At 47.6% G+C, this 22,099-nt stretch overlaps 2 protein-coding genes and 1 long non-coding RNA gene across 6 annotated transcripts in view; 2 read left to right on the top strand and 1 right to left on the bottom strand.

The window, feature by feature from the left end:
• Positions 1-1,605: 1,605 nt before the first annotated feature.
• On the bottom strand, positions 1,606-3,115 carry CDKN1C (cyclin dependent kinase inhibitor 1C). Its single transcript, XM_064657539.1, has 3 exons — positions 2,665-3,115; positions 2,448-2,574; positions 1,606-2,301 (listed from the first exon to the last, which is right to left on the bottom strand). Exons 1-2 carry the CDS (start codon positions 3,113-3,115, stop codon positions 2,453-2,455), a joined length of 573 nt encoding a protein of 190 aa, XP_064513609.1. The 3' UTR covers positions 1,606-2,301; positions 2,448-2,452.
• Positions 3,116-3,425: 310 nt separating this feature from the next.
• On the top strand, positions 3,426-12,728 carry LOC135415604 (uncharacterized). Of its 2 annotated transcripts, XR_010431204.1 has the most exons (4): positions 3,426-7,036; positions 7,839-10,693; positions 11,040-11,224; positions 12,508-12,728. It is a non-coding gene; the product is annotated as an uncharacterized LOC135415604 (long non-coding RNA). The 2 variants fall into 2 exon arrangements; XR_010431203.1 differs by having other exon boundaries at positions 7,839-11,224.
• An 8,567-nt stretch (positions 12,729-21,295) lies between these two features.
• The window catches only part of SLC22A18 (solute carrier family 22 member 18), a 145,945-nt gene continuing 145,141 nt past the window's right edge, over positions 21,296-22,099 (top strand). For 2 of the 3 annotated variants that reach the window (XM_064657530.1, XM_064657529.1), the window contains exon 1: positions 21,297-21,828. In XM_064657530.1, the coding sequence (XP_064513600.1) occupies positions 21,655-21,828 (174 nt within the window). In that variant the 5' untranslated portion in view covers positions 21,297-21,654. Of the gene's footprint in view, positions 21,829-22,099 lie in introns of all 3 variants that reach the window. The other variant, XM_064657531.1, reaches the window with a different exon arrangement.

Raw genomic sequence — 22,099 nt, 5'->3', positions numbered from 1 at the left:
ATTAGTTGGGGGCTGGGACAATGGAGGTCCCAAAGGCACCTGCTTTCATGAAAGCGAGAGAAAAGCCCATAAATCCTGGAGGATCCAGCTGCCTCACTCCGGGTATTGTTGGCTTTCATAAGGAAAGGGAAAAGCTATTTTTCTTTTCAAAGGGGGGAAAATCGTATTGAGTCAGTGGCCACTGATGCGGGCGTGTAAAATAATCCCGTTCTGATTAAGCGATCATGGAGCTGGAGGTAATCAATGTTACTTTTACAGCCAGGAGTGTTTGGTGGCCGTGACGGGGGGGCAGAGAGGAGCGCTGCGGGGACCGGGGGAAGATGATGTGGACAAACCCTGAGCCTTATTCACCCTGAACCTCATTCTTTCAGCTCCCTCCCCCCTCCGTGAAAGAGTATCAGAGCTCATAAAGCCAGGGAGTGGTGCCCTCTTGGTCGCCCCCACCTGCTGGGTACAGCATGGGGATGCAGCGCTTCACGGAGGTGCAAGAGTGGGGAGTGGGGTCTGAAAGGGATAAATCTGACCAGTCAGTCCCCATGCCTCTAGGACCCTGGTCCTCTTCTTGCATCCTGCTACCCATCTGTACTCTCCAGCACCCCAACCCTGCATCACCTGTAGCCAAGACCAGCCCTGGTCTGTCCCTCCTTCCTGAGCAGCACAGGGTTTGGGACCCAGCACAGGGCGTTTGCCCTGACTCCACGGGGCTGTATGCATATCCTGTGGCTTTAACCCCCTCCCAGGCCACAGGGACAAGGTGACACCGCAAAGTGCTGTGGATGCACGGTTGTGACAAGAGTCATCAAAGCGTTAATGTCAAAATGCAGGCTGTTTTGCCTGTTGGGAGTGTTTATTTCGTGGATTTGTTGTTTTGCTTTTTACCTCTTTAAGGGCGAGCTGGAACTGCTGCCTTTCCCAGAACCGTGGTGTGTTTGCCCTGTAAATCATTGCTGGGCAAGAGGTACCAGGAAGTGTTTCCCTGCAGTAGCCACGGCTCCGAGCTACGGGCTGGGGGTTGAGGGCTCGCGGCTGGGGCCGGGGCGGGGCAGGTTTGCACAACTAAGGCAGGGGCGTCCCCCTAGTGCTGAGCCGCTGGGGGTCACAGCCTGCAGGCACCAGTCTTCCCCCCCCCCGCCGACCATCCCCAAGCGAGGGAGGTAGCGGCCCAGCCCCGATGCGGTGTGAAGTGGCTGCCGCAGCGCTGCCGGGGTCCTCGAGAAGGGGCAGAGACAGCTTTGGGACGAAAGGGGAAACGGCTAAAAGTAACCATAAAATGTGGCGAAAGGCCGAATTCAGGGTGTCATGAAGGGCGTGTACTCCCCTCATGCTTGGGTAACTCCAGCAGTACTCAGGAACACTTGTTTTTAAGGGGGAAAAGCCCTCCTTTCCCCTCCGAACTGCACGCCAGCTTTTCGCCGGGGGGCGTAGGTGGAAGCGCTCTCCCCGCGGCGGGGTCGTGCTTCGGGGGCGCCTGGGGCCCCGGGGCGAAGGAGGACTCCCCCCGCGAAGAGCTGGGCTTGGCTCCACCGCCCAAGCCTCGGGGGCTGTCCCTTTCCTCCCCCCCTTCCCTCCGGACTTCCCCCCAAGCACACACTAAGCAGCCTTGCAGGCGTTTCCTTTTATTTTATTTATTATTGAAGTTGTGGCATTATTTGCAATGGCAGTGGTACAGACCGGCTCAGGACCCATTGAAACAGATTTGTCTTCAAGTAAAGTCTAAAAAATATTTTGATTCATAGCTACATCTTATGAATGCCAAAAAAAAAAAAAATCCACTATAAAAATAAATTTACATTTTGTAAATAACAAAAGCAAATATAGTGCCCTTTGGCTTAACCAAAAGAAAAAAAAAAAGACTATTGGATGTCAAGTTATCCACGTTTCTGACATAAATAGAAAATATAAGTTAGTATAACTCTTAAAAAAAGTTTTGTACAAATATACACTTGTTTTTTTCATTTTTCCTTTTTTCTTTTTTTGCACTGAGAGCTCAGCAGAGATTAAACATTTCTTATAAATGACTTTTTAAAGCTTTACACTTCTGGCCAGTGTACTCAACATTAGGCATAATACATTTCTATACAGAACGTCATACATTGCACAGCTGTACTTTTAACACTGCTCCGTGCGCGGCCGGTGGGCAGGCGCTCCGGCTTCGCTCCGGCTCCAGCTCCCGCTCCCGGTCCGGGCGGGCACGGAGGGGGTCCCACCTCGCAACGCCGCCCGCCCCGGCCCCCCGTGCCTCCGGGGCGCCGCGCCTCCGGGGGCGGCGCGCCTCTCCCGTGGGTGCAGTAGTGCAAAAGTCTGGCGAAGAACAGAAAAAGGGAGGAGGGGAAAAAAAAAAAAAGTCAGAAAAAAAATCAGCGGTGATAGGAGAAATTAAAAAAAAAAAAAAAAAGTGCCGCAGAAAGCGACCGGACACCCTCGCCCGCCCCCAGGTCGCGCCTCACCTGGCTCACCGGAGCCGCTTGCGGGGGGTCTGCTCAGCCGGCACGGCGGCGGGGGGCGGCGGGCAGCCGGCTGGACGCTCCGCCGCCGCCTTGGGCTCCGCCGGCCTTTTTCTCCTCGCGAAGAAATCTGGATGGGGGACGCAGAGGAAGGAGGGGTCCATCAGCCACTGCGGCGGGACGCCCCCCGCCCCCTCGCCCCCCCAGGACCCCCACGCACCTGTGATGCGGGCCGTCGGGCCCCTCCGGCGGGGCCGCATGCCGCGGCGGCGGGGCGCGGCGCGGTTCTCCCGGCTTAAGCGCCCCCCGGGCCCCTTCCCGGCGGCGGGGGGTGGCGGCGGGGAAGGGGGCGCCTGGAGGAGGGGGACGCGGCACCGTCCCACCTGCAGAGTCTCCCGGTAGAAAGCGGGCACGGCGCCGGCCTCCACCTCCTCCCAGCGCAGGCGGCCGGGCCCCGGCAGCGGCGTGTCGGTCTGGAAGTTGTAGTCCCAGCGGCGCTGGTCGTCCTCCCCCATCTCCCGCAGGCGCTCCCGCAGCTCCCGGCCCAGTTCCTCGTGGTCCACCGGTCCGAAGAGGCTCCTGCAGACGGGGCTGCGGCCGTTCCCGGCCAGGGCTCTCCGGGCGGAGAGGCGCTCCAGGGCGGCGGCGCCGGAGAGGTGCACGTTGGACATCGCCGCCGGGCAGGACGCGGTGGGCTGGGAAGGAGCAGATGCCCCCCCGCCGCTCCTCTCCTCGCCTCCCGTCCCGACCTGTCCGCTCACGTTCACACCAGCCCTGCCTCCCGCCTTTGAGCCCCTGCCCCCGGCCGCTGCCTTTTAAACCCCGCTCGCCGCGAGTGCGAGCAAAACACCATTAGCATAATAGTGTTTCCCTGCCGCCGGCCCGCCGCGATTGGCGGGGCCCCCCCCGCCGCCCCCCGTCCCCCGGCGGCAGCGCTGCTGCCCGCGCCCTCCATTGGCTGCGGCGGCAGCGCCGCTCCGCCGGCGGCCGCATTGGCCCGGCCCGGCCCCGCCGCGGACCGGGGGGGCGGCCCCGGCGCTGGCCCGGCCCCGGGGGGCGGCCGCCGAGCTCCCCGCCCGCGGCCGGCCCTGCTCCCTTTGTCTGTCGGCGGTCGCGGCTCCGCCGCCGCTTCCAACCCGGCGACTCTCGGGTTTGGTGTCCCCCCCCCCCCCCGGTTGCCTTTTCCGCGCGTAGGGTGCGTGTGGGAGTGTTTTTATTATTATTTTTATTATGTTGTCGTTGTTTGTTTGCCTTCTATCCCCCCCCTTCCCCGAGGAGTTTTTTCAGCATCCGTGGAGCGCGGGGGTTTGGGGCGGGGGAGGTGATGCGTGTGGTGGAAAACGGGATCGTTTGTGGCTCGGTTTTTTTTATTACGCTGCTGCAAAACAAAGCGAGATGTTTGCAGATTTCAAAACAAGCTGAAGGCTATTTTTAAAAATAGAGCTTCTCAGCTGCATGGAAGTAATAACTTGCAGCCTTAGTGAATAGAAATACATGAAAACCACAGCATTTTCCTCTCCTAACTTTAAAACCCACATAATACGTGTTTGTTCACTGCAGATGAACTAATCTCGCTATTGTGTTGCCAGAGATCAGCTGGCTTGTGCTTTACATTTTCTGGAGGTCACTGCAATCATTGCCTTTTGTCGTTTTGGGATGGAGGAATATGAAAGGAAAAGGGGGGGGAGCATAATTGACACTGTGCTAAAATTGGGCCCAGAACATCATCATAATGTTGATGCACATCTCAGAGGGTCTCTACCACAGTGAGTTTTTCATCTGCAAACAACAAGGGGAAAGATGGATCTTTATCATACTGTGTGTACTGGGATACCCTAGCTCCTCATGTTCCTATGGCTCTTGCCTTTGAGATATTCAAACCTTTGAGCAAAGACAACTTGGATGGTTTTATTCCCTAGAGGGAATAAAACTAGTATGAATTCCTAGGATGTGCTGGCTCTGCAGGGAGCGTCCAGGTGCTGCCTTACTGCAGGGCTGGAGGGGCTGCAGCTTTAGGCCCCTTAGGACAATGGTGACCTCCCTTAGCAGGCAGGTGTCAGCTTGAAGAAGAGGGGTATTAGTCTTTGGACCCATGGAAAACACTTCCCAGCTGCACCAAAATAAGTCATTTTCCTCTGTGGTGTTTCCACATTCAGCCCATGTCTTTGACAGAGTCTGTGACAGCCCTCCAGCACTGCCAAGAACGCTCGCTCCTGACCTTGCCATGCTGGTGAGGACCTTGGATCAGCCGGGACAGCTCCCACCATGTCCCAGGTACTGCACCTTCTGTGGTGTTCCCAAAGTGCCAGGAGATCCCAGTCGTGCCTGTGGTATTGGACCCATGGACCCAGGGTTGGCTCCTGCTGGCAGAGAGAATGGAGAGAATGTTGGAGCCTTGTTCATTGCACAGGAAGGGTCTATCCATGCTCAGGCTGATGAACAATGAGATGTCACAGCAGGTTTGATCTCTTGAAATCATCTTCTGATATTTGTGGGGAGAGCTGTGCTGCTCAGGGGAGGAGGTCTGTAGCTTTGCAGCTGAGAGAAGATGATGCAGCAAATGTCTTCAGTGTGCAGATCCCTACTTGTTTCCTGGGCAGGCACAGAGTCACACCCGGCAGAAGACTTTGCTAACCAGTGGTACAGACAGACCACTTTCAGAATTTCACTAATAGTGGTAGCACAGGTACTTAGGAAATGTGAAGGCTTTTTTTTTTTTTGTAAGGATACCTGTTCAGATGTGATGGTCTCAACAGACATTTGTGGTTTCCCATGTGAGCTGGGCCACAACCTACCCATGTGGCTATTTTAGGTGAATGTTACCACACTCTCCTTTCTTTCCCAAAATGGCCCTTGAAGATTGCCATGTGGATCTCTCTTGGCCCAAAGGATATAATTTAGGGAGCAAACCATAAGAAAGGCTCCCCTAGTTCCTCATCACTAAGAGCATATCATCTTAGAAAGCAAGAGGTGAGCATCAGTTTAGCAAGGGTTTAGCTAGGAGAGAAGCGATGAGTCTCACACCAAGCTGGGGTGGTTGGGGAACATGGTGAACATGGCACAGTGTTCAGCTGGGACTTGTCCCAGCAGCCATCAGACATATCTCTTGGGATGTAAGTTAGGGGGTTTTTAGAAATAAATGTGCTATGCAGAGAAAATACTTTGAGTTCCCTAAGAAACCTGCTGAAAAAGTGCCCTCTATTCAAGATGTGAGCCAAAAGGTAATGGCCAGGTCGCTGCAGACAGGGGCTCTTTGTGAGGAGTCCTCACGAACCTGCTGCCGTCCTTCCCTCCCCGTGCCGGGAGAGGCCAGCGTCCGCCTTTCCTGTGTTCTGCCTCCTCGGTTTTATACATTCCTGCAATGAAAGCTGAGCGAGCAAGATCCCCTGCTATTTGCAAGATGTGGGCGTGCCCTCTGCAAAATCCACATCATTGTCCTTCCAAACCCTTTTCGGAGGTTAGCCAATATTTACGCAGTGCTTGAGGGACGTTAGGAACGACGGTTTGAACATTTAGAGGTTGCCTCGTGTTTGAGGCCACTTCACCTTCCAGCTCACCTGGGAGGTAAAGCAGCTTGGGTCTGAGGTTACCAGCTCTGTTTTTTAATTTGGTTTCCTCACTGTCAGTGCACCACGGTACTTTGACTGGGGTTCTTTTTTGTCCCACTATACATTTACGTTTTAAGCTAGTGGTGATAGTCCTGAGCACTTTCAGCTCACAACTGCCAGTTCTAGCAGTGTCTGAGTTTCTTTTCTGTGTGGAGATAGAGAGTATCCAGCCCATTTGAGGAGGAAATACTGTATGCACAGAGAGATGTTTTTAATTTAGTGAATCTGTGAATTCTAAGGCCAGAGGGGTAGGTTATGATCCTCTAAACCAGCAGTTTGCCTAACATGAGCCACAAAATCTTACCCAAGAGCTCCTACCACCAAGCCTATTAACTTCTTTAGAAATTCCTGCTCCAGAACACTGAGCAGAGTAATTACCACTATGGTTAGAACAATGCCCCAGAAGAATGAAACATTTTTGCTCAAAATATCCAAGTCATATCTGCTTATGTCAGAAAAAATGATTACTTTAGCTAGTGTATATTCCTCCTGGCTGCTCTGTTTTGAAGGAGTGAGGGGAGGGAAAGCAAACTCCTTTATGGCTTGTGCATCATTGCAAAGGGAATGTAATTGCAGGAGGTTTATTGCATTTGACTATTCCTGTTTGGAAAGAGTCCAGGTTGACTGTCAGAGCCAGGGCTGAGTCTGATGGCTTGGCAGATAGGGGAAGAGAGGTCCTTGCACTGTAAACTGAGCAAGGAGTAACCAAGGAAATTTAATAAGAAGTTATGGAGGTAACAAAAGAGTGCCTTGGCACTGTCATTCTGATGGGGCTGGCTGTTGCACAGCTCCAGGTTAACTTATTCAGAAGAGAAAGCTTAGGTGAGACATTTGTATATAGAGGCAAATACTCCCCATGACATGGTGCCATAGAGGAGCACTCCTTTGTCTTTTGGCAAGTCTGGAGTGAACTTTTCCTGCAGGAATTGTCCTCACCATGCTACCAGAGAAGCAGACCTATTGTTGGGCTGCCGAGGCTTGAAGGTTTGTGCTTTGCTCTCTTCTCATTTCCTTTAATACTCTGTTACCATCTACACTCAACAGTGTTTGAGATTGTTCAAATGTTGTGTGATCCACATCTGATTGCTTCATTTCAGAACATGTTATATATCCCATAACTGCTTTAGCAGAGGCACAGGCCAATAAACATCAGTACTTTATCGCCCTTGCACTTCTCTTTTACTGTACATGTGATCATAAGCAATTTGCAATTTTGCATTTACACCAGTGGCAATTTTGCGTGGTACTTTAGAATCCTGCTTAAATAAGCTGATTGCAAGTCTAAGTTAGAACAGACTACTCAAACTCCTCATCAAGGCTTTTCTACCATCAAAGTGACACTTCAAATTATTTAAGTTGGTGTACACTGAATTTTCCATTTCTTGACAAGAAATGTCAAATTATTAGATAGCTGGGCCAATCCCCACTAGTTTAGGGATTAAAATGGGAAAAGCTAATTTGAACAGAATTCTGAAAAGATTCTGGCAGCTTTAATTCAATTTGAATTGCTTTCTGTTGTACTCTTAAAAATATGCAAAGGCTAACTTCTCAGAAAAATGCTTCATTTAATTTAATTTCCTTTAATTATTTTTTTCTTATTCTTTCTGTTCTTGGTTGTTAAAAGAATAGCCAGCTTTGCTGTCCAGCTGCTGCGCATCATTAGGGTAGCACAAAGGTAGCAGTGAATTTAGCCTAATCTATTGATGGACTTGCCAGTGCACCAGGGGCCATCGCATTCTCTCTTCACACTCTTTTTTTTGCTCTTTCCATCATGTTGTTTTACTAGATGAAGTCCACTCACCATCTGGCCCTTCATATAGATTGGAAGCCTGACTTGTTTGCAAGATGCTCTCTGTGAAGTGTGGTGTGGGGAGCCTTACCAATGCTGTGCTGTTAACTTGAAAAGCAGGCTGAGAATGGCAGGTACCAAACAGCATTTTGAGCTCACAGTACGTACCCATGGAGGGTGGCTCTTTTTTTGCTGACTGTGTAGTCATATTTGAGCAGCAGTTAAATACTCCATTTATTTATATTCCTTGCTTTTCTGTTGGTATAATTTCTGTCAAAGTTATGCTCTATGCTCACAGGTCCTGTTCATTGCCACTCTGTGCATTAAACGAGAGGTTTGCATTTTGCTTGTTTTGACATTCCCCTTGCCCTTCATCATGATCCATGGTAATATTATTTTTGGAGTAGCTTTTCATAGATTATTTCTGCTTTTGGTAGGGGGTGGTGGTGGTGAAGGGGCCATTACACAGGTTTTATTTTTGGTTTCATGTTTCTTAAGTAAACAGGGGTTTTAATAGTGGTAGTCTAGCATGAGTCCTGAAGGAGATCGTTCATGGCCCGGACTGTTGCCGAGGGGAGGTGAGTGGTCCAAAGGCAAGCCAAAGAGCAGCGGTAAGTGCATCAGGGGCATCTTCAGGAGGATCCCAGCACACACCGACAGGGAACAAAATCTAGAGATAAAAAATAACTCTCCAAAACACTAGAAGATTCTTGAAATATGACTGCGAAAGCGACACACACTCAAGAAGTGAAGGGTGTCTAAAGAATCCTGACGATTAAGACCTTAAAAAAACAATTCGAAGGAAGAGTATATGAATCCAAATTTTAATCGCCCCAGTCCGGGCGCAGGCACCGAGCTGACGGAAAACTGATCCCGGCGAGAAGTGTTTGCGCTCCGGCCGTGCCCCCCACCTTCCCTCTCCCCGTTCTGTAGGTCCCTGCCCCTCGTCTCGCCGCCAGGAGGTCAGGCCGGGGAGCCGGGGCCCGTCTTGTACCCCCGCCCTGCGGCAGCTCTGCCCGCCCCGCCCGGCTGCCTCGCACCGGCGAGCGCGGCGTGCCCGGCCCCTGTCCCGGAGCTGCCCCGGGATGTCCCGATGCGCGGGGCAATGGTGCCCTCTAATGTCCGCCGGCCCGGAGAGCCGGGCGCTCGCCCCGCTCCCCCTCTCGCCCCGGGGCAGCGCGGCCTCGCCCCGCCACCGCCCCACGGCGGGACCCGTTCCACCGCGATTCCCCTTTCCCACCGCGTTTGCAGCCCGTTGTGTGCTTCCTGAGTAATGAAATACATCGTAGCTATCATCACCGTCTTAAGAGATTCTTCGAGTTGCTCCGAGTCCGTATGATTCTTTGGCAAGATTTATTAATAGAATAATACATTCACTTTATTCTGTGAAAAATTAGGGTTAAGGTGTAACTTGGATGTCACAGAATCATAGAATGGCTTGCATTGGAAGGGACCTTGAAGATCATCTCGTTCCAACCCCCTGCCATGGACAGGGACACCCCCCACTAGACCAGGTTGCTCAGAGCCCCATCCAACCTGGTCTTGAACACTTAAAGGGATCAGGCATCCACAGCTTCTCTGGGCCACCTGTGCCAGTATATCAACACTTTCACAGCAAAGAATTTCTTCCTAATATCTATTCTAAATCTTTTGGTTTAAAACTATTATCCCTCATTCTGTCACTCCATTCCCAGATAAAAAGTCCCACCCCACCTTTCCTTTAGGTCCCTTTTAGGTGCTGGAAGATTGCTCTATGGTTGCCCTGGAGCCTTCTCTTCTTTAGGCTTAACAGCCCCAACTGTCTCAGCTTGTTTTTGTAGGAGAAGTGCTCCAGCCTTCTGATCGTCTCCATGGCCCATTCCAACAGATCCACATCCTTCCTGTGATGAGGGCCCAGAGCTGGATGCAGCACTCCAGGTGGGGTCTCAGAAAAGCAGAGTAGGGGGATGGAATCATGTCCCTTGACCTGCTGGCCACTCTGCTTTTGATGCAGCCCAAGATGTTTCTGGCTTTCTGGGCTGTGACCACACATTGTCGGGTCATGTTGAGCTTCTCATCTACCAACACCCCCAGGACCTTCTCCTCAGGGCTGCTCTCAATCCATTCTCCACCCGGTCTGAATTTGTGCTTGGAATTGCCCTGACACATGTGCAGGACCTTCCAGTTGGCCTTGTTGAACTTCATGAGGTTCACACAGGCCCACCTCTCAAGCCTGTCAAGGTCCCTCTAGAGGACATCACTTCCCTCCAACGCGTTGATTACACTGCACAGCTTGGTGTCATTGCCAAACTCACTGAGGGTGCACTCGATCCCACTGCCCATGTCACTGACAAAGCTGTTAAATAATAGTGGTCCCAATACAGCCATCTGAGGGACACCACTTATCACTGATCTTCACCTGGACATTGAGATGTTGACCACAATTCTTTGACTGCAAAGATCCAGCCAATTCCTTATCCACCTGGCGGTCCACCCATCAAATCCATGTCTCTCCTTTTTAGAGACAAGGATGTCAAGCAGGACAGTGTCAAGTCCTTTGCACAAGTCCAGGTAGATGAGTCAGTCGCTCCATAATCTTTCTGGGCAGTGAGGTGAGATTGACCAATGTGTGGTTCCATGGGTCTTCCTTTTTCTCCTTTCTAAAAGCGGGCATTTTGTTTCCCCTTTTCCAGTCACTGGGAACATCAGCGGACTGCCACAACTTCTCAAATATGACAGATAGTGGCTCAGCTCAATGGCAACTCAAACCCTTGGAGTCCCGGAGGAGCAGATGCAGCTGTAGAGGACATGGACCACAAGACACGTCTGGCTTCGTGTGGGGCTGGCATGGCTCAGGGAACCCCAGGAGTTTTGTATCCTTTACGCTTTTTCTGTGGCTGGTTCCCTCCCTACGGGAGGGTGGCAAAGTAATACAATGTGGGATCTGGCTGTTCCTTCTCTTTCTCTCTGAGCTGGATTCCCTCTTCTTATTTGCCTCTCCCTCAGGCTTGCTCCCTGCGTTCCCCGCGATGGGGCGTTGAGATATCATGCAATGACGCAGCATGATGAGATAATTTTTCCTCCCTCCCCACCCCCTGGCTTCTTGTTTGTATTCTTTAATTAATTTATCTTCTTGCCTACAGCTTTAAATTTGCTTTTAGTGTAGTTACTTTCTGAAGTCACAGCACTACAATTTTATTTGCTCTTAATCTTGAAAAGCAATCACTTTATAATATTCCTGCTAGAATCATAGCAATTATTTTGCTGCAGGCTTTGAATGTGGACCAAGCATCACCCTGTGGTGAACCTGCAAAGGGAGTGGTTCAATGAGCTCTGTTGGGGAGGTCCATCACAATCATTTGACAGCAGTTTAACTATAATATGGATGCCCTGCCCACAATATGGTATGTATTCCTACGGAGTGAGGAGTTAATTGTATCTGGATCCAGCAGCATGCTGTGAACGCATTTATATAATGCAGAACAATTAGTGCTGTGACTCATTTCTGGGAGCTCAGCCTATGTTATATATGGTGCAGCATTTTAGGATTTGTATGTGCCATCCACAACAGCAGTCAGCACAAATCCCACTAGCCTTCAGTATCCCATAGATGCAAAGAGAAACTAAATGCCATATAACCTAGCAGACCAGAGAAGGTGGAAGACCACAGGTAACACTGACTTGAAGGCTTTCTAATGGTTTGCAGTACATCCACTGATATAGCTTTTTCTTAAGGAACTAGTTCTCAAGTTTTGGACAGAGGCTGGAAGGACCTGTTACCTTCGGCTGTGATCAGAAATGTTGCTGATTACATGTGATTGTAATGTCCTTTGGTAGATGGTGGAGACCAGGAGAAAGTGATATTTTTTCCTATGCTACGACCAGGTTGAAAAATCATCAGATTATTCTGAAGCCTTAAAATTTACCCTTACCAGCTGCTCTGAAACTTCTTGCAGGAGCTATTGCTAAAACAAGTTTGCAGGGCAAGGAGCTCCAGGTGCCTGACCCTCAGTTTCACGTAGGATGAATTTTGGACTGAGAACAGAAGGATCAGGCACAAAGAGATGAATTTGTACCTGACTATCAATTATCCTTTAATTCCATAAAGGTGCAATTAAAGACATACACTGATGCTGTGTGAGATAACAGGTATCTCACTGGCCCCCAGTGAGCATGCAGTCACACATGAAGGCATTTCAAAATGACATGGAACAAATTCTTCTAGTGTGAGCCATGAGACACATTCTCAAACATAGTCAAGACTGAATGAGTCTGAAACTCATGTTTTCCTAACAGATAAAGCAGAAGAGGAGCTGGATGAAAGACCTGAAGATTAAATCCTGTTAGCATGGAAATCAGAGACAAAATTCCTGGTGAATTGGGACCAGGGTTTCAGTCCTAAGCCAAGTAATCCAGGTCTTGCACTTCTCAAAGTAAAAATGAGTCAGCTGGTCATCACTGATATTCAAAGAGAAAATATAAAGCAGGTGAAATCATTTAAGCTGAGAGAGGCCAAGTGGTTGTGAGTTTACTCTGGAAGGAAAGAAATACATCTGGAGGTGCTATGTTTATGGAGACTTATTGCTTTCTAGATCAAATGCACTTGCTTTGCAGATGGGAGAATTGCTTTTTTTTTTTTTTTAACCACCAGGCTGTAAATTTAATCTTGAATCTTTTCAACCACCAGAACATTTAAGCAAGATTTTCCTCTGACCTGTCCTGGCATTCCCAACGAGGTCCTGGGCCTCGCTGCAGTCCTGTGACTTCTGAGGGCACCTCCAGTGGGATTCGTGGTGGTTGTTGCTTCACTTGCACACAGGTGACTGAATTTGGTAAATTATTTGATTGATGAGTCTCAGGAGGAATATAATCCACCATTCCCCTGGCTGTACTGGGCAATAAATACAAGGAATAAATCCTTATTGTTGGTTGTTTTTTTTTTTTCTTTTGAAGGCAGTGAGGAGAGAGTCTGGGCAGAGCTGCTGAGTAGATTTGTGTCAGTTTTAACAGGGGCCTCCAGGACCCAGCCAATGTAGAAAGCTGGGGAATTTCTCCCTAGCACCCTCCTTGGGGCAGTTTTGCAGAGATAATCTAAAAATTTGTAGGACTTGCTTGATTTCTGGGTTGTGGGCCTGTGATCATCTTGAAGACAAGCTTTAAAAATTATTTTGAAATATTTCTTAAAAATAAATAGCTCTTAGGGATTTTCTCTTGGGAAAACCTCTTTGTGCCACTCATGTCCTGATGCCAGGATGGGATTGTAACAGTGTGCAAAGTTTGCTCTTATTCTTTACAAAGAGAGACAAATTTAATAGCTCCTGATGTTGTTCCAAAATAATTCTGAAGAATTATTGTGAACAATGAACTTTCAAGAGAACACTTTAAAGACATAACTGAACAGGTTTGGGGTTTTCTTGTGTGTGTCAGACATACCTGCAACATATTAGAAATGCATCCTCATCCTTTGCTCTGAAAAAAGGCCATGCCTATGGATGTTGAACTGGAAAGAAGAGAAGCAAATAGTACCGCGCAGGTTCTGGCCTCTTAACAGCAAAGTTTCAGATATATTTCAAGAGGGACTTACTTATATGATAGAGTAGGGTTCTAAGCTTTTCCACTTCTATCCATGTGTTCATGCTAGAGTTGTATTCATTGTTCAACATTGGTTTTGCTGAAATACTTTGAAAATTTTCCCCAAACCACTGTGAAGATTCCTCATATCCCACTCAAGAGCCATTAGTGAGTCACCCCTACAACCTCAGTGCTAAGGAGTCCATGAGGAATTTCCACCTCCAGCAAAGGAGTTTCAATTTCTTTTTATCTCAGGTGAATCCAACCAAAGGTTGGATTGGAAGGCCAGGAGGAGACAGTGAAGGGTCTCCAAAGCCTTCTGATGGTTTGAACAAAAACCAGCAGTCGTAAGGCTGTCATTGCTCTTGTATTTCTGACTAAAATCCAGACTGTAATAATCTAAAAGTAGACCTTGCTACAGCTTTTACTGCTAGTGCAGGGGATGGAGGCCTAGCTGTTAGAGCAGATACCTCCAAGGCCTGGTGTCTTCTAGATTTTTAAAAGCTTTGTTTTTCCTGGGTGATTTGGATGACAGGCAGGAGTGCATGCTCTGCTCCAACCTGCAACAGTCTGAACTGCAGGGTTAGCTCTGACTTTACACGGCCAATTCAAGCCTTCACCTGAAATGAGGTGTTTGCTTAGAGGGAGAAAAATAACGACCTTGGGAATGGCTTTGTAAGGCATTTAGAGCCAAAATCGATCAAGGGTTGTCTAGCCATGTTTGCACGTTCCTCCACTTTTGAGCTGCTGATAAATCCAGCCCTGCATGACTCTGGATACCGTTGTCCCACCTCTTCCACTCACAGGCAGCAAATACCTGCAACACAGGTTTGTCCCCAACCCATACAGTGGATGGAGCCAGCTGGGCATGGGGTCAGCTGTTCCCTTTTCTCCACGTGACATGTTGGTTCCTTACAGGTCCCAAGTCCATGTGGTGAAAACAGCCAGCTGAATGGAGCAAGTCTGGGAGGGGGCATGTCTCCTCTGGCCCCAAGCCAGTAAGGATTTGTCTGAGCCTGTAGCACAGACCCTTCTATGTGTGGGGAAGCCGTATTTGGGATGTGCAAGGTTTTACAGACACATGCTTTGCCCTCTTCTAATTGCTCTATATAGGAACATGCATTAGCAGAAATGCTGGATACATATCCGTGTTTTGTTTGTGCTGTGTATAGCTTTGTTGGAAGGTTGAATGACAGAGAGATTCTTGTTACATTGTGTTGCTGGTGGTCTCCTGAATGCTTGAGATTTATAAATCAGGCAATTGTTTGGTTCTGACACAGGAAAATGTTTTGGTAAAGGCAGAAGGCTTGAGACTAGTTGAAAATGTCTGGGACTCCCATTGTGTGCAGAATGTAATGTGTGCAGAGGAAATCTGCAGCATTCCTACAGCAAACCACAACAAGAAGCTCCATACAGCTCCAATCAGTAACAATTCTCATATAAATTATAGTGGCCTAAATGTTATTTAAATGATAAACAGCTTTTGCATTCCAGACATTGCTGCAATTCCAGAAGGTGGCTGTATAATACCAGCTGAATGAAATATTGCATATTGCAGGCTAAGTATGAGGCTCTATTTCTGTGTGTATCCAGATTTGTCACTTCTAGCATATTCTTTGGCTGTAAACCTTGGATCTTCAATGCACTGTGTATATCTTGGAGCCCAGGGCTTCATCCATTATCCAGCAGTGAGTTGTCTAAAGGTCGGTCATGCCAACATGCCAGGAAGCTTAAGACACAACCACAGAGGCAGCAGAAGCATCCGTCGCTTCTGGGCTGTCACCATCATTTATTAGTGTGTGGAGTTTTGCCTGGACCCTGCTCAGCAGCTGATGGTATAACCAGTCCTTTAATCACAGTTTCCTATAGGGATGGATAGGTCACTCTTGCTTAAAACAAGTATGGCTTGAGCACTAGGAAGAAGAATGTCAAGTCTGGGGGAGACCACCCCTTGCCCAGGAGACAGGTCACACACCAGACCTGGGCTTTCACTAAGGAAGGAGTCATTTTTTGCTTGCTGATTCTTCAGTGTTGTAGCATAGCAGACTAGAGGCTGGTGGCATTTGCTGTCTTCTGATGTCTTTGCTTGAAGGAGGTCAGTGGCTGCTCTCTGGGCAGCCCAGCAGCCCTTCTCCACTGTGTGGCAGCAGCTCATTGAAACCTGAAGGGTTTCTGTTTGCTCAGGAGAGATTCTGGGTAGAGGTGGGCCACAGCAATGGCAGCAGCTGAGGGATAATTTCAGAGGTGAGTACTCTGGCTGAGCTGAAATAATCCTAAGCAAGGTGCTACTCGGTGTGAGCATGTGTGTGAGGCTCCTGCCCTGGTGAGGTCCTGCTGGAGCCAGTGAGGCTGGATGGGTACAAAGAACTGAGATTTTTCTTCCTATTTGGTCATGTTATTCTTGGTGTAACTCTCATGAATTCAGGCCACGGGGTTTTTCCAAAACTCTTTTACAATTGACACAGTCTCTGCCCCATTTGCATGTTTTGTTGTCAAATTCCAGCATTCAGAAATGTTCTCTTTTATTTTAATCTTTCCAGAATATTAGAGAGAAGAAACTGCCCTGTGGTTAAGCAACAGAACTGGTGTCCAAAGGATAATTGAATCTGACTCCAGCTTCTTCCACAGACTTCCTCTGTGTTTTCAGGGAAGCCATTAAACACCTCTGTCTGTTAGGGTCCCATCTGCAAGACAAGGAGGATTTAATACTTTTCACTCATCTGAGTCTCAACCTCTTTTTGCGTTTACAGAGCACCAAATGGGGCCTTGACATTAGTTGGAGCTTTGGGGTTTTACCATTAAAAAGTTAATAATAACCAGCCATATTTCATAGAATCATGGAGTGGTTTGGGTTGGAAGGGACCTTTCAGATAAAATGTGATTTGCAGTTTAATATGCTAAGTAACAAAGACTTTACCAAGAGAATGAACAATAGCCTTTTCCATTTCACAAAATAATTTGCCAAACAGCATAAGCGCACCAGCGTTTTTATAAAAACAAATTATAAATAATTGCTTTTTTGCAATTTAATATACACATAGAAAAAGCCAAGAGTTTAGCAGCCGTAACGAATTTGATTTCATTGTCAATTTGGACTGTCTCTGCAGTTTTTATGAAAATCCCTGAAGGCTGTGCTATTTTGTAAACTAAACATGGCTTTTTTTTTTTTTTTTGCTGGCCATGTGGAGTCTTTTTCCATTCATTAGTGGGCTGCTTTTTTCATGAACACAATTAGACAAAGGAATAAATCAGTCAACAAACATGGGATATAATTTTGGCAATACTGGGCCATTTATGCTCTTATTTGCTTAACTGTATAAATCTTTCACCAGAATACAAATGAGGCCTGTTCCCTTAGTTTTAGGGTTGGGAGAAGAGAAGGATCAGGCCAGATCCTGCAGTTTGATGGCTCCCAATGACCATGACTGGTGGTGAGTAGTTTCCCTCATTACAGCAATTCAGCATTCCCACTACTGAGGAATCACTTCAAGATATTTCTTCCATTTCCTTTCTCATATTATAGAGTTTAAGAAACATCCCTAGGACAATAGCTCCCTGAGGACTGTGTATCCGTAAAGGGTTTTTATGTCCCTCCTTGTCTGAATATCTGCATGCCTCACTGTTTTTCATGTGGTGGCCTCGTGATGTTCTTTTGAAGAGAGGAAGGGTTATCTTTACTGCTTCTTGGGCAGAGAGAAGAAGTATACTGATAACTATTCATCTCATGTCCCTCCTGGCACCCCCAGCACACGGCCCATGGAAATGCAGTTTCTCTTTGCAAGGAGAAATGAAAGTTCTGCTGAATGCAAGAGGCAGTGATTCCCTCCCTGGCATTCCCAGCCAGCTCTCGTGCTTGCCATGGGTATGGATGTACACCCACAAGGGCAAGGATTTGTGACTGATCTACACTGGAGCAAGATTTGGGTCATCCCACTGATTTTTTGCTTAGCTGAAGAGACCTGTTAGCTCAGATTCATAGTGGATTTGAGGCCTGAGAGGTGCCCTTCATTGCTGGGCAGTACATCTGCACTTCCATCCCTCTTCAAGGCTCTTTTGAGGCTATAAGGCTTGTTTTGACCCTCTGTAGACAGCAGAATCCTACCCAGGGTACCTCACGTTCCTCCAGATCATGTTAAGCTTCCTCTGTCTAAAAATACAAATTTGGAGAAGGATTCAAGAGTTATTTCCCCACAGTTTATCCTTTTTCAACCAACATTTTCAACTTCTGGTATTGATGTGGGTGGATTTCCCCCTCCCTGTGCATTTTCTGGCCTTGCTTCCCATTTCCAGTAATTTAAAAAAAGATTTCTGCCTAAGTAACATAAACAATAAACCTTTATGAAAATTTTAAAAGATGTTCTCAGGTTTCCCACTCTGTTTTTTTTTCAGAGATCACCAGAAAAATAGGCCTCAGAAAAGATATGCCAGGGAAGGCAACTGTAAATGCTCCAAAAATGTTGAGAATAAGTGTCAAGGCTTAATGCATAGCTAATGGCCTAATCTGCAATTTTATCACAAGACATTTATCTCCTTGCTTGCTTTCATCATAGTCTCCCTGAAATATCTGTCCATTTAAAGTTTATTTATCCTACCCAAGTAAATTAATTTCCTCTTCATAACCTGTTCCTCCCCAGTTTTAAAATTATTTTTCTTTTTCAAAGATGGCTTGTCAGTGACCAAGTGCTGCCTGTGGTGTAGTCTATAACTGAGCCAGAAGGAGTCTGTAGATAAAAATGCAGTGCCAGCTTATCCCATCTGTCATTAATGGTGCATTATCACTGCAGGTATAAATGAACTGGTGTCGAGCTGGATGCTGCAAACGTGATGTTCAGCAGAGTGTAGCTGGGAATACAGTTAATCTCCATCATACTTAGGCTCCTGCAGACATTTTCAGTCAGACTTCTCACACAGGGGAGGAGGAGGATCTGCCTTGTGTCAATCACACTGGCTATATTTCCATCAGTGCTCCTGCTGCCACATTTAGCCTTTAGATTGACTGATTCATGGGGCAAGGTTTCAAAAATCAGGTTCTGAAAGTCAGGAAAGTCCAAGTTCCTGTGCAGAAGATCTTGTGAGAGGATACTGAGATGATTTGAGGTTGCCAACATCTTGGCCAAGTTTGGAGAATACAGCTGCATCCCTGAATCCTTGGGGCCACGGCAGCATCTGCATGACTTGGCTCATGGCTTGTAAAGGTGGCTTAACACTCCCACCCTCTTGCCTTTGTCCTGTCTGTGCCAAAATGCAGGGATGGGGACGTAAATGGTCCTGCCCAAACAGACTATTGCAAGAAGAGGATCATTTAGCTGGACCCAGGGCACTTTCTTACTTGCAGCCTGACCTGGGATGCTAAGGAGCAGGCTTGGGTACTGAGCCCCCAGGCGGCATCCAAAGATGTATAGGAACCAAGTCTGCTGATCATAGCTTATTCTCCATGGACACCTCCACACCAGGCACCAAGTTCAGTTTTCTACTTTTTAGAACTGTGTCTTTTGCCCCAAAGACTGGAAATGAAATTCTGGGTTTTTTTACTCCACTTCCCTTGCCAATACCAGTAAAAAGAAGCTAATTCCAAGCAAGAGCATGTGTCTGGTTAGCTGTCTGCACTGCATGCCCTGTCAGGACGAGGCTCATATTTGGTGAAGAGTGGCTGCATCTGCAAGTCATTGCTTCTCTTGGTCGCCTTGCTGGGATCTGTTTTCAGTTGCTGCTGAGACAAATTTACCAGTCAAAATATTGACGCTTTTCAAGTCCAAGTCAGCAAGGTTTCCTGTATGCAGTGTTTCACATTGCATTTGCATGACTTTCCTTTTTGGTTGTCTCAAAACCTCCATAAACAGAGTTCTGTCATTAATTTTACTCTTCTGTTCAATGCTGGTAATTTGTACATTGTGCCTATCCAGTGCAAATGAGGGAGTGATAATATTGGTACTGTGCTGAAGGACATTCAAAGTGCAGGCAAACCCATATCACTCTGAGATAAACTAAATGTCGAGCACTGATCCTTAGCTAAACTGGGATACATGCTGGGTAATCTTCCTTCTTCACTAACAACTACACATGCTGGGGTCCAGGATCTGAGCTGGATCTGTTTGAGTGCTGGTATTGCTGTAGGTAAGTTGTTCTTTAGGGTGCTTTTTTACTCATGCTCTGTCTGAGTTTGTGTAAGGTTGTTTCTGTGCAGTCTCCAGTGATATGGTATCCACACCCGGTGAAAGACTTAACCTTTGGTCTTCCCCCTCCTTTCTCAGGAAGTAGAGCCTGGCAACCTTCAGCAAATCCCAGGGCTTGGTGGTGATATTTTGAATAAAAAGGTGTGCTCAGAGATCTTACAGTTCACTCTCCCTAGACTTGGTAGGAAAACTAAAGCTCTGTCAACCATTCCAGATCCGAGCCAGCAAACACTTGTGCATGTCTCTGTATTGATGTGTCTGTGCCAGCCTTCATGGTGAGTCAAGCCTCTGTTTCTGAAAGGAGGTGTTACTATGTTAGAGGGACTGGCTGACACAGTCAGCGATGGAGCCTCAGGCTGGAAGGTCTGCATGAAATGTCAGAGCTGGATCAGCCAAAACGCCAAGGTTTTCAACAAGATGAAAGTGGCAACAGTTTGCCCCAAGCCTGGGGCAGAATATCGACTTGCACCAAAGCTGGCTGGGGCTCAACTGGATGTGTAGCACCCACAGTGTGAGGACCACGGATGACAGCGATGCTGTGTGAGCCAAGGGTGCACTTTCCTCAGGGATAAGGCAAACCATGCAGTGGGGCTTTTGAGGAGGAGCATGACAAGGATGTTCAGAGAAGATGTCCTTCCCCTTTGCTTGGTGCTGGTGAGGCTGACCCAGTGTTGGGACTCCCGGTTCAAGAGATGCGTAGACAGACTGGATTGGACCCAAGGGAGAGCTACCAAGAAGTTCAGGGTTCTAGAGTACCTAATATTGAAAGAGGTGGAAGGAAGTTGGCTTGTTCAGCCTGGCAAAGAGGAGGCTGGGATGATCTAACAGTCATCTTCGACTAGTTGAAGGGCAGCTCCAGAGATAATGCATCTGGACTCTTGCTGGTACTGGCAGTAGATACCATGAGGAACAACAGGCACAAGCCACAGCTTGGGAAATTCAGATTAGACATTAGGAAAAATGTCTTTCCCAGATACCCAGGGAGTGGGCAATTCTCTTTTCTTTGAGTTTGTCAAAGATTGCCTAGAAAAAGCCACAGCTGAACTGATGTGTTGAAGCCACAGGGTAGATGAGATCTCCAGTTCCCTTCCTTCCAAAAGTCCTGTAATTCTACAAAGTCAGAGCACTGGGATCTCTGCTTTCTTTTTCTCTTTAAAACAAAGATAATGCTCAACCAGACTTCCAGGATTCAACAAGTAAGAAAACAAACAAATAAACTCCCAAGCAAACAAGCAAGCAGACAAACAAATAAAACCCCAAGTAAACAAGCAAGCAAACAACAAAACCTCCAAAGGACAAAGGAGTCTTATTTATTTGATTCCCCAGTTTGCAGTCACCCTCATGGTTTCTGTAGATTTAATGCTTTATTTTTTTATGTTTTTGGCATTGGCTGTTAATCTGTAGTCTGAGTGGAGTCACATGTGAAAATTTGCTAGCTCAGATTTTCTATAAATTTGCAGCACCTGATAGAGGAGGGGAAATGGCTCAGCTAGAGGTGTTGGTGAGAGTGGCTCTAACTGCATGCAAGACCTATGTATGTTCCAGGATCTGTATAAACTGACTGCAAGAAGCACGAGAACTTGGAAATAGCTGTTCTGCTGCAAGCTTCACTTGCAGCCTCTAAAACCAATATCAAAATGCCTTTCACGAAGAATTAAAACAGTCATCTCTTATGAGCCACCAGAGGCAATAAAAGTGAAGGAAGTGAAACAGTTAAAGAGTTGAAGAGTTTGTCACGTGGTCTTGTTTAGGGCAATGTTCGCTTTCACTTTGCTGGGACATTCAAGCTCATCTTCCTTGTGATGGCACTTGAAACAATGAGCCCACCTGGGACAAGGCTAAAGAACCAAATCTGTGGTTTGGTGTGTGGTTACCTTTGATCCTGCCTGGCAAGTAAGCAAAGGGAAGAGAAAAAGAAAAAAAGAAAGGAAACAATAAATCCGTGGCATGCTGGCTCAGGACCTTTCACACTGTAAGCTTTGAACTGTACACTCAGCTTCTGCACCTTATCTAGGCTTCGCCTTCTCGCCTAGGAAGTGCCTTCGTGTCATTTTTCAGCCTGTCCTGCAACAAGTTGTTCCGTGAGCACGATGAATGCAAAAGCCATCCCTGAAGGTGAGGAAGAAGCCTCAGGAATGAGGAACGAGACCCTGCAGAAGAGTGGCCACTCGGGAGAGGTTAAGAGGGGACACGTGATCCTTGTTGCCTACCTGATTGCAGCTCTAGACCTGACCTTTCTCTTCATGCAGTTTGGAATCATACCTGTGAGTATGGGTTCTCTTGGTTCACAGCACACATTTCCTTCAATGCCAGGCTATGTAGTTTTCCAGCAAAGTCAGAAGAGAGTTTCTAGCAGGAAAGGGAAAAGGTATTCTTGATACTGAAGGGAATACTTGGTATTCCTACCTTGCAGGCAAGCTGTGACTGTGTTCAGGGCATGCCCAGGCAATAAAAGCTGGTTTATTAGTTGTATTCCAGTAGCACTTTGAGCCTAGTTTGATGGCTGTGGGTAAAGCTGATGTCGTTTGTATCTGC

This window comes from Pseudopipra pipra, chromosome 6 (genome assembly GCF_036250125.1).
Source record: "Pseudopipra pipra isolate bDixPip1 chromosome 6, bDixPip1.hap1, whole genome shotgun sequence".
NCBI classification, from domain to species: Eukaryota; Metazoa; Chordata; class Aves; order Passeriformes; family Pipridae; genus Pseudopipra; species Pseudopipra pipra.
Note: the sequence above shows the minus strand (reverse complement) of the source record. Positions and strands in the feature narration are given on the sequence as shown.

Bases quoted from the DNA above. Each gene is read 5' to 3' on its own strand.
- CDKN1C (XM_064657539.1), bottom strand. From the start codon at position 3,115: ATGTCCAACGTGCACCTCTCCGGCGCCGCCGCCCTGGAGCGCCTCTCC. The intron at 2,575-2,664 runs GTGCGTGGGGGT...TCCCCCATCCAG, and splicing joins CCCGACGGCCCGCATCACAG to ATTTCTTCGCGAGGAGAAAA.